Raw genomic sequence first — 12,099 nt, forward strand, 5'->3', positions numbered from 1 at the left:
GTCACTAGTAAGGGCAAGCAAAATTGGTAAAATTTGATTTTTTTTTCTACGTTGGATAATTATTTTGTTTTTCTTGCCTTAAAAGCACAGAGAAGAGAAAACTTAATATGGAGAGAGTAGTGGAAAAATGTGTTTTTGCTGTGACTGTGGGCCCCTTTGGTGTTATTGTGTCATCCCATTAAGCGAAAATTCTGTTTTATATATTTTCATTTACTTTTATTCAGCACTAGCTTTGTGATAGGTGCTGTTTAAGTGTTTTCTAAATGTCAACTCATAGCAACTTTATGAAAGAATTGATTTAATTCGGTTCAATCTTTCCAGCATGATAGACATTGCAACCGCTTTAACTACTTACCAAGGAGATAAGGAGGAAAGATTTTTGGTTTATTTTTCTTGGTGCTTATTTAAAACCTCATTTTTACATGAAACAAAATGAAACAAAGAAGAATCTATCATGGAAAAAAAGGGCAGTCTAAAAAATTTTAAGGTAGAAAAAGTCTTCAAAAATATTTCTGGCTTTGGGCAGGCTGTTTCGGCGTAGGTCCTCAGGGTATGAATTCAAGTTTATTCTTCTCTGGAAACACTTTGACAGCACCTGGATGTTTTACTCTAATGAGAGACCGTGTAATAATAAAATCTTTAGGAATCAAAATTGTAAAGCTGTAATAAAGTGAAAAGCTTCAGGTTGATATTTTGGGACAGTGGCTCCATGTGGCTGCTTGGAAACAATCCATAATTGGCTGGTGACTTGGGGAATCGCAAAGCCCTAGAGAGCTTGGAAAAGAGCTGAGTGGGGAGCTGGGAAGAGGCAAAATCTGGGGAGCATCTTGTTTTCTTTAGAACCCTCAGGAGAATTGTATTACAAGTTCTCCAAAGTTGTACAGCTTTATTCCTGCAAAGCTGCCTGCAAATACACACCCTATATTTCCACTGGCTTTTATTTGAATCATTATGCTTTATTTTTCTGATTGCTCTTCAATGGATAATGATTTTTAACACTTGGAGATTTAAATTGCTCCAAAGATAGTGATCTAAACAAAATGTGGCATGTCCATACAATGGAATATTATTTCGCCATAAAAAATGAAATTCTGATACATGCTACTACATGTATGAACCCAGAACACATTATACTAAGTGAAAGAAGCTAAACACAAAAGGCCACATATTATGTGATTCCATTGGTGTTAAATGTCCAAAATAGAAAAACTATAGAGATGGAAAGTAGATCAGTGATTCCTAGTGACTACGGGAGAGGGATAAATGGGAAGTCACTGCCAGTGGGTGTGAGGTTTCTTTTTGGAGTGATGAAAATATTCTGGAATTAGGTAGTGGTTGTGGTTGTGCAACTTTGGGAATATACTAAAGACCACTGATTTAAAATGGTGAACTTCATGGTATGTGAATTATAGTTCAATAAAAAATTAATGCTCTATGGACAAATAGGCTCACACAAAAGAAAAAGAAGGTTGCCCTTTTAAAGAAAGCTTTGGCAAATGCGTATGTAACATGAACCACACCCCCTTCCCTCCACTCCTCACATTTTTGCTTTGTAGATTCGCTTCTGTCCATATTGTTTTAAATCCATGCCCATGTGAGAAGAAAGAGCTGTGCCCTCACCTTCAAGGGGCTCACTAGTCCCTAAATTCTTGGCAGGAGTAAGGAATTCGGCAGTTGAGAATTCGCATCTCTTGGTGAATCCAAAATTCTTTAGCAGAGAAAAGTGGCATCAGGTCTACCATTAAAATAAGGAGATGGAGGTGAAGGGAAGGCCTCACCTTTCCGCAGTAGAAAATATCCTCTCTCTGCACCTTTCCTTCTGCTATCTTCTCCCTGATAGCCTCCCCCACTTCATGCTCGTTCTTGTAGATGTAGGCCCCATCAATGTGCCGGTACCCCGTATCGATGGCCATCTTCACTGCTGTCAAACAGTCCCCCTTAGAGGTCTGAAACGACAAGGGGTTTGGGGTTTGGGAGAAAAGAAATGATTCTTGAGGTTAATCATTAGTAACCCGGATACTTTGCTGTATATTGTTTCAGAGTGAAAATGACAAATTCTCAATTCCATGCTGTTGTAATTGGAAGAGAGTATCTGGAGGCTGGAGAAACTGACCTCCCAGGGAGCATCCCACACTCAGTGGGAGACTCCATCCATCCCAGGTCTGCCCTCAGCTTTGCAGCTTCAGAAATATGACTTGATCAATTTTACCAGTGACAGGAGATGTCATGGTAGCCATGTTATAGGAGGGCATAGGTCATTGAAGAAGGCTCAATTATAAATCAGATGTTCGGGTGAATAAACTGAATTATATCCACAGAACGCAATACTACCCAATAATAAAAAGGACTGAACTATTGATACACACAGCAACATGGATGAATATCAACCAGCTATACATAAGAAGCCAGACGAAAAAGTGTAAATAAATACTTTATGATTCCATTTATAGAAAATGCTAGAAAATGAAAACTAATCTATAGTGACAGACAGATCAGTGATTGCTTGGGGTGGACATGGGTGGCAGGAAAGGATGCTTTTCTCTGTTTCCTCTTTTTTATTTTTATGTTTTGTACCTCAGCTCTGGATTTTTGTTTTGTGGTTACCATGAGGTTTGTATATAATGTCTCATAGATAAAATAGTCCTTTTCTGATAACATTTTATCTTCATTCACCTATACAAGTTCCATTCTGTTACTCCTCCCTTTTTATGTTGTTACGAGGTTTCTTTGAACTAATTCTCTCTTTTATGTGACCTATTTCCAATGCGTTCTAATAGATCCTTCATCTCGTTTATTGAGTTCTTCAGCTCCAGAATTTCTGTGTTTTTGTTGTTGTTGTTGTTGTTTTTTATAGTTTCAATCTCTTTGGTAAATTACTCCTTCTATTTATTAATGTTATTCCTGAGCTCATTGAGTTGTCTGAGTTTTCTTGTATATCATTGAGTTTCTTCATGATTGCTATTTTGAATTCTCTGTCATTTAGGTCACTATCTGCCATGACTTTCAGTTTGGTTTTTGGAGAATTGTCAATTTTTTCCTATGTTGTCACATTACCTTGGTTATTCATGGTGCTTGACAGGTTGCAGATTCATTTGAAGTAGTGAATAGTTTCTTATTTAGGTACCATTTTGATTTTAACAGTTGAGCTGGTTGATAGTTAGAGGTCTTTGTTTTCCATTAGATGGTGCCTAGTGGTAGTTTTTGTTGTCTCTTACCTATGCTAGGTGTGCCTCTGGGGTGTGTGGGCAGGGGGACTGTCGCTGTGGTCATGGGAGTTGCCATCTGGGTGGCAGGATGGTGAGTGTTCCCGCTGTGTTTGGGGCATCTGGGTCTTGGGACTCTACGACTGCGATGGGGGTTGTGAGCCCATGTGCTGTTACCTGGTTCCCTTTCCTGCTGGTGCCACTGTTCTGTGGCTGGGAGACCATAGACATGTCTCCGCTGCTGCTACCAGGCTCCACTGCAGTTGGTAGAGGGAGTGAGAGTCTCAAGCACCAACCACTGTTTCTACCCTGCTTCCCCTCCGCTGGGCCATAGTGTGGGGGGCCGCACCCCGATTCCTTCCTTCCCCTGTCCATTGGTTAGGGCCGTGGGCTTAGCCGCAGTGGCTGGGGGGCTGCAGCTACGGGTACAGTCCTGTCTTTCCCCTCATCCTGCCTCCCCTACATGTCCCAGTACACACGCCTTCAGTTCTCCCAACGTCTGGTCGTCTCAAGGTTGCCAGTGGGTTACGCAGAGGAACCTGTTTCATTTAGAAGTTTGATTATCTGTAGATTTAAGGGGAGATACACGGGTGTCTACACACTCTGTCATGATGCTGTATGATAGCACTTTAAATATACAAGAGTATGTGTTAACATATAGATGGTCAAGAGACATGAAAAGATGCTCAATGTCACTAATCATCAGAGACACGCAAATTAAAACAACAATTAAATGTTAGTTAAAATCACACCTGTGAGAATGGCTATCATCAATAAAACAACAAACAACAAGTGTTGGCAGGGATATGGAGAACTTGTGCACTTTTGCTGGGATTGTAAATGGGTGCAGCCACTATGGAAAACAGTATGAAGGTACCTTAAAAAGTGAAAAATAGAACTACCTTATGATCTAGCAATTCTACTTCTGGGTATTTATCTGAAGAAACCCAAAATACTAATTCGGAAAGACATATGCACCCCTATGTTCGTTACAGCATTCTTTACAATAGCCAAGATGTGGAAGCAGCCTGAGTGTCCATCAATAAATGACTAGATAAAGAAGATGTGGTACATATATACAATGGAATATTACTTGGCCATAAAGAAGAATGAAATCTTACCATCTGTAACAACATAGATAGACCTAGAGGGTATTATGCTAAGTGAAATAAGTCAGACAGAAAAAGACAAATACCATATAATTTTACTTATATGTGGAATCTAAAGAACAGCATAAATGAACAAATAAAAGAGAAACAGACTCATAGATACAGAGAACAAATTGATGGTTGCCAGATGGAAGGGAGGTTGGAGGCTGGGTGAAAAAGGTGAAGGAAGTAAGAAGTACCATTGGTGGTAACAAAATAGTCATGGGGATGTAAAGTACAGCATAGGGAATATAGTCAATAATATTGCAATTACTATGTATAGTGCCAGGTGGGTACTAGACTTATCAGGGGATCAGTTTGTAAATTATATAAATATCTAACCACTATGCGGTATACCTGAAAGTAATATAGAATGTGAACTATAATTGAAAATAATAATAATAATAAAGAGTGTGTCAATTTAGTTATGTTTTTTCTTAATGAGAAATGGAAGCCTTGATGGAGATTTCCATCAAGATAAACACGTAGTTTCATCAGAAAAAATTTCAAATTCTTTTAGGTTTTGTGTGCAGGAGAGGCTTAATCCCATTTGTTGATTTTTGTTGCCCTCATATTCCTATGGTGATCATTCTGATCTCATTCACAAATGTTGAAACTACTTGTGCTTGCTTCTGTTAATATATTGTCAGTGTTCTAACCAAAATGCTTGACAAATCACATCAGACCTGTGAACTCTGGTCCACAGGTATTGATTTGTTGTAAAATGAGTGAGATAAGAAATCTCTTGTATTTCTAGTGGCTTTATAGTTCTGGGCTAGAAATAGGAAGGCTTGGGGGCATAAATTGCATTTTCTTTCCCTATTTCAGTTGAAAGTCAGGACTATTGAGAAGAGAAGATGATATGAAAACTGAACAAGCTGGCTACACAGATGGTATTAGAAAATAAGATTAATAGTAACAAATATCAAATAGTTAGAGAAAGATACACGCCTTCTAGAAATTCTTTGATTAACATGATTAATAGGGCTTGAACAGAAACCGAGGCAATGAAAATCCCAGACTCTAAAATGAGATGTTACAGATGACAGCAAGTGTGACAATAAAAGCACAGTGGGAAGAGGCGGCTTCAGGTAGAATCCAGGAATTTACAGGCTTAAAACAAAAATACTACTTTCATTTTCAAGTGTATGCTCTAGTATTAATAAAAAGAGTAAAATTTAATATGAGATGATACACATATCTCAGAAATCTATCCCTGAGATTCTGTGAGCTGAAACTGACAAACTAGGTGCAGAGCTAAAGTAGATTTATTATAAGGGGAAGAACTCAAAACAGTGCATATTAGAGGGTATGAATACGCTTGTATTTTCAAAGATTAACCAAGGAAAGAAGCACAGAAGGAGAGCATTCAGGATAAAGAGAGAAAGAGAAGGGCTGAGGTCGGAGTGTAGTATTGACTATTAGCTTGAAGTAATATATGAATGGTGCTTTATTTAATAAGATTATGGCACAGAAGAAAGTTAGTAGTGACAATCTTCAATGATTGAGCCATCATTAAAGAGCCTTTTCTAAAAGGTACACTCTTGCTAAAAATATTTTCTCTGGAAAATAGATGGTGGAAGCAGCAATGAGGTGAACTACTATTTTGGATTTAATTCTAACCAATCTGGGGGAACTAGCTGGGAATGTGGAGATAAAAAAAATAGTTCTTTGTAGTTCTTAAATGTAGCATAAGAGAATTCTATATAAATTCTGACATGTGTTAGGAAAATCCATTTTAGGAAAGAATCAGAAAGATCAAATAGCACACCATATTTGGAGACTCAAGTAAGTGATATGATAGAAGAATCTAAAATGCAAAAATTTGACCTAACGATTAAGGACAAGCTCAATAAAATAAAAGTTTTGTTTTCTAAAATAGTTAATAGCCCCCTTCTTCCACTTAAGGAAGGGGAGAGTCCGTAAGGATAAGGTTTCATCCTCCAGGAGGTAACCTGTACCCTTGGTCAACATCCTTTTATGCTGTGTGTCCCCAGAAAGTACAATACTGAAAACTGAAAACTGAAGAGTCTGAAAACTGAGTAAGAAGGAGTCATCGTAGCATCACTCCCTTTGATCTATTTGGAAAATGTGTGCTTCCGATCCCTGAATTTTAGGCTCTGTGAATCTAAAGGTCTTAGTTCCCAGGTGAAACCAGGCTCCCATTTCAAGAGTTCATGGGAAAGAGTAGCCGTACTGGTGGGGGTAAGAGACTTATGATTGGAGGATTGGACTTATGATTGTTGTGCAATGGGACAGGGAAGGAAATATTTGGCACCTAGGTGATCCAATGGTACACTCCTTACTGATTTCAATAGTTAATGGACAAGGCAGCAACCATGACCTGAGAGGGTGAGTTGACTAGGGACTCAGACACCTGAAGGATGAGGGTCTGGGTCTTAACATCAGGTAAATCACCTGGACCAGCAGAGATGTTGGCTAAGGAATCAGGAAATCCAGACTGCATAGTCTGGGAGGGAGATGACAAGTGTAAGTTACAACTGGAAGACAGCTTTAGTGGCAGGAGCTGTATGTATCCTGCTGAGTCTACCGCTTTTAAATGTTTTCCTGGAGAGAGATCACACAAAATCCTGGAAGAGCTGTTCCCAGGGGTGAACTTCGCGTATAAAACCAGTAGATCAAATTGGCACCAGTGTAGACTGTAGGGTATGTCCTAATGTGCCCCGTTTCCTCAGCTGCCGGAAGTGTTGGCTGCTAATTATTTACATCTGGTTCCCTCTATGGATGACACGGAGTATAAAAGCCTGCTCTTACCTCAGCTCTGCAGCACCATTTGCATTCCAGAGCTCCCTGTGGGTGTGCTGAGCAACTGTAGCACACGTCAGCTCTCCCCGCTGAACGTACTGGTTTTTCTCACTCCCTAACAGGTCTGGTTCCTGAGAGTACTGTCCAGGAAACCACCTGCACCTACCTCTCCTTCCCAGAGTCTGTGCCCAGAGTCACCAATTGAAGACACTTGGGTAAAGAAGGATTTCTTACACAAGCTAGAGAAAGTACTAATGATACAGCAACAGAGTTCTAAATGTGACCACATTAAAATTGGGAAACTCTGTTTATGAAAAGATACTATTAAAAGATTAAAATAGACAAATGGGATGAGACATTTTCACATAGATAAAGCTGACACAGAAATCATATCCAGATATTTTTTAAAAATCCACCATATCAATAAGAAAAGGGACATCTAATAAAGAGAAATGCATAGAAGGCACAACCACTTTGCAAAAGATATCCAAAATGGCTAATAAAAGTTGTGAAAAATTAATCTCATCTAAATTATAAAGGAAATGCAAATTAAGACCACAGTGAGAGATAATTTCACACTTACCAGCGTTGCATAAATTAAAAAACACACCAAGTGTTGGTGAGAATGTGAAGCAAGGGGAACGCTCATACATTTTTGTAGGGAATGTACATTATATGACTACTTTGGGAATTATCTATACTGACGTCATCTCAAAAATTGGAGATACTGGTACTCAATGGCATAGCAATTCCATGCCTAGATATGTACCTTAGAAAAACTCATGCATATATGCAATGACACCTATGCAAGAGTCTTCGTAGCAATATTGCCTATAAAGCCCCAAGCTGGAAACAATACAAATGCCCACCAATAGTAAAATGTATACCAATCTAGTCTCATAATTAAATATTATAGAGCAATAAAAATAACTGAAGACATGATTAATAACATGGGTGAATCTTACAACATAATATTTAGAAAAAGAGGCAAGACAAAAAAAGTAATGCATTCAGTGTGTTTCCATTCCTAGAAAGTCCCAAAACTGTCCAAATTAAAATACATTGTTAAAAATGCTTGTTAAAGTTACGCAACCCTTAAAAAAAAGCAAGAAAATAATTGCCATAGACATTATAAGAGCAATTATCTCTTGAGGGAGGGAGGGTTTTAGATTGGGAAGGGCACACAGAGGGCTTCTGGGGTTTGATGTGTTCTAATTTTGAATCTGGGTTGTGGTTACACAGATGTTCGTTTTGAAAGTATTTGTCTCTTTCTACATACATTATATTTCAAAATTTTAAGTATTCAAAAAAGGAGTTAGCTAAATAAGGAGTAAGTGACTCAAATACATTTCAAAACCTTAGATCTAAAGAATATAATAAGCTGAGCCTAAAGCATCTTTTTGGCCTTGGATCTCTTACCATTCACTCTCCTTTGCCTGGATCTAATTGGCTGCCAAGCTTTGTAGAGCTTACCCTAATGATTTGTAGCCTTCAGCCAACTTACTTCCCTCCTAGGTTCCAGCCAAATTATTTTCCTCATAGCCATCAGCCAAGTGCAAGTCATTATTTTTTGCCTGATTTATTATAGAAACTCTCTTACTTGATTTCTATGTATTCTGTCTCTTCTCATTTTAGTTCATTTTAACTTCGGCAGGTTAATATTTTTGAAATATGAACCTACATTTTTCTCCCTGAGATTTTTTTGTTACCTTCTACTGCCACCACCAAACCACTTTTTACAGCTGATGGGCGGCATCCATTGCCTCTAGAGAGGAAAGACGTAACAAAATGCAGATGTCAGTTCTTGGTGTTTGATTTCTCAAAGTCAAGGCCTCTGTGTCTGGAGTGTGAAGGGGTCTCAGGTACTGGAAAGAACTCAGGATACACACTATACTAAAAGTAAAAACAAACACTGATTTCTTTTTCCCCTTTGTTCCTTGACCCTCAAAATAATTAGCCCATGTGGTGCTTTACAAAAATACAAAGGAGTTGCCATTACTTAAAAATTAATGATTACTTTATAATACTCTCTGAAAAGAGTTAGAAGATCAGGCCATACCAGATCCTTGTTTGTGCATGGCCATTGGCTATAGTGGAGAAAGTGCCGTCCTCTTTTCGAATGGTGAGTGAAATCTTGTGTCTTTGACTGACTATCATCTCCTGACGGTAGTTGCATGTGTTTTCTTTTTGCATGTGGCAAAGAAGAAAATACAACATTTCTTTTGCTCGTGTCTGCTATCAAAGTGGGAAAGCAGATCAAAATGGAGAAATAGGTTTAGTTCCCCAGGGCCACTTATTTATGCTTCCTGCTAGTCCCTGACCCCTTTAGGTAGAGATTATGAGACCACGCTCACCCCTGACACAGATTCTTGACCAAACTCTAACTGAGCTCTTTTCTAGCATGGACTTCCATGTTTAGCTCTGCATTGGCCAATGTGATCAAGAATCCTGCTAAGTCAGTTTGGCAACAACACCCCATCCTATCCTCGATATCTGATCACCTTCGATATCAAATCAGGTTCCTCATCCCCCATCATCCCCCAGCTCTGGTCGCCCAGCTCTGTCTTCAGCAAGAATCCTGTTGGGTCAGATTAACCAGAATCCCCCTTTATCCCTGATGTTTCCTCTCCGTAACTTTCTATTCACTGACCCCGTCCAGCTCTTGGCTATAAATTCCTTGTCTGGACTGTCTTCAGAGTTGAGCCCAATGTCTCCTGTTGGAGAATTCCATCATGGTGGTCCCTACGCCTATCACAACACTCCTTCCCCATGAAGAGTCTTCCTTACCAGGCTTTAACAAGTGTCATTGAATAATTATTTGCCTTCAACAACCTGTCCCCAGTATAAAAAAAAAAAAATACTTGATGTAAGAACAAAGCTTTGCCTTCTGCAGGTGAAACAGTTTCCCTGGGTTGAGAGGAAGAGGGCAATTAGATGGGCACTGAGGAGAAAGCAAGGACTATTTAAAGGACGGCTTCTTTCTGAGAAGGGGTTCTGAGCCTTGTGCCCCCTACTTCTGCCAGCTCAGGGGCAGGGTGGACTCCATGTTTCAAGCTCCTTCTTGCTACTCATCAAGGACTTGGACTTCACCTCTCCTTTGCCCCATATGCAGTGCCTTTGGCTCACTCTCCAGATGATGAAAACTGTTTGTAGTTATAAAAATCTCAACAAGGGCCACCCAGGAAGAAATATGGGATCAATTATGACGCCAAACCACCTTCCTAGGCCACTGCTTCCCCATAGCTTGATGTTTCTTGACCTAACCCATAACTAGATTTGTTCATGGTTCCTTTCATCTTTGAATAAGTGTTAATCTCTCTTAAAGTGCCTCAGCTTCCCTTATATTTTAAAATCCCTTGTTTCCAGCCCAGTGTTTCGATTCCTGTGTTATTTCAAAAATGCCTCACATATGGGAGAGGCAATAAATGTATTGAACCAAATTATTGTTTATTTTCCAAAATATGTGCCATCGGTCCTGGGTTTGTATCATTTGCACACCTGGTAATAATCTTGAGTTTTACTTGAACTTTTTGATTAATATTGGCTATTAACTCTGTGGGCTGATATTCATAAAAACTGAATTAATTTCTATCAAAGCAAAAAAAAGGAGTGAGATTCAAAACTCTTGCTATTGGACTTACCCAGATGGAGCTATAGGGAGAGAGAGAGAAATAAGGGAGATTTGTTGGAAGGCTATTGTAGACCATTACATCCCTGTATGAAAGTATTCTGGGAAGCTGTCATTGACAAAGGTCACAGAGATAATTAGTATATTTTAGTTTTCATTAGTGATCATTAGGTGAGGTAATGCACACAATGCTTAGTGCTACCAAATGTTGGTTCCATCTCAAATTCCCTGAATTCACAGATATGAAACACCTTTACAAGAAAGTTGGGCATATTAAGAGAAAAAAAAAAAAATCTTTGTAAGTCAGGAGAAGCTGAGCTGGACATCCTCACCCAGCCCCATAAGACTTCTTCCAAGCTGCTTTGCCACAGTTCCTATCTCCATATGTTCTAGTGGAATCTAAACAGGGCAGAAGTTGGAGGAGACGGTGTTAGTCTTCCTTATTTTAGCCTTCCATGTCAGCTCCCATGCGATGTCCTCCCAAAGACACGCCTAAATCTTCTCCTGGTACCCTGCTGCTCTCTAACTCTTGTATCCCAGCTGACCAGGATCCCAGGACAAATATTGACGGACTTGACTATGTACACGAAACATGAATCGATTCCGGTTAAAGAGTTACCTCAGTCCGACATTCACTTTGTACTTCTTGTGGGATGAAAGTTTTGAAAAGACTCTCTGGCATGTCGAGCGGAGAAGACTCAATTTTGACATCAGACCTCGACCTCTAGGAGTAAGACTGATTCTGAAGTTAAAGCGAATTTAGTACTTTTATTTCAGGGTGACCACCTTGGACACAGGTAGCTCTAACCTCTGCCTCAGAGTGAATGATAAAGGCGTTGTCAGTTGTGTGGCTTGGAACAGAAAGTATGCGTCTGCTCTGTGTGCGATATTCCCTTCTCCCTACTCTAGTCTTCCCTTTAATCCTAGCTCTACCGCTCCCCCTACTGAAAATCTTCTAGATACATGTTGTGTATTTTTCTTCACAGTAGAGTTTCTGCTTTTGTGAGACATACCATTAACTCCATATATCACTTTACAACTGGTAATATTTCTGATCACAAATGTGGTTTGCATGTGTGATCTTCCTTTCTGATAGTATTCTTCTTATGTCATAGTCTCTAATGGGTGTATGTCTTGCCTTCTGAAGTGAAACTCTTTTTGAGAAATGACACATAACTGGCTTTTGAATGTCTCAAATCCATAGCATTTATATATACCTCCTAGGATATGTATTTCAGGTCATATATTCTTAGATACTTTCATGTACAGAAATATACATAGAAAGTCATAGTTAGAAATATGTGGCTTCAATGACATAAGATACTTTTATAACAGGCAATATAGTATAGGGATT

At 39.1% G+C, this 12,099-nt stretch overlaps 2 protein-coding genes across 3 annotated transcripts in view; one reads left to right on the forward strand and one right to left on the reverse strand.

Annotated features, from left to right (window-relative positions):
• Positions 1 to 12,099, forward strand: part of CREB3L2 (cAMP responsive element binding protein 3 like 2) — a 205,600-nt gene that overhangs the window by 61,233 nt on the left and 132,268 nt on the right. The gene's annotated exons all lie outside the window — the stretch shown is intronic.
• AKR1D1 (aldo-keto reductase family 1 member D1) overlaps positions 1 to 12,099 on the reverse strand; it is a 37,746-nt gene that overhangs the window by 22,373 nt on the left and 3,274 nt on the right. For both annotated transcript variants that reach the window (XM_074315318.1, XM_019750591.2), the window contains exon 2: positions 1,779 to 1,946. In XM_074315318.1, coding sequence (XP_074171419.1) covers positions 1,779 to 1,946 — 168 coding nt within the window. The remainder of the gene's footprint in view (positions 1 to 1,778; positions 1,947 to 12,099) is intronic.

Source organism: Rhinolophus sinicus, linkage group LG11 (assembly GCF_036562045.2).
Source record: "Rhinolophus sinicus isolate RSC01 linkage group LG11, ASM3656204v1, whole genome shotgun sequence".
Lineage (NCBI taxonomy): Eukaryota > Metazoa > Chordata > Mammalia > Chiroptera > Rhinolophidae > Rhinolophus > Rhinolophus sinicus.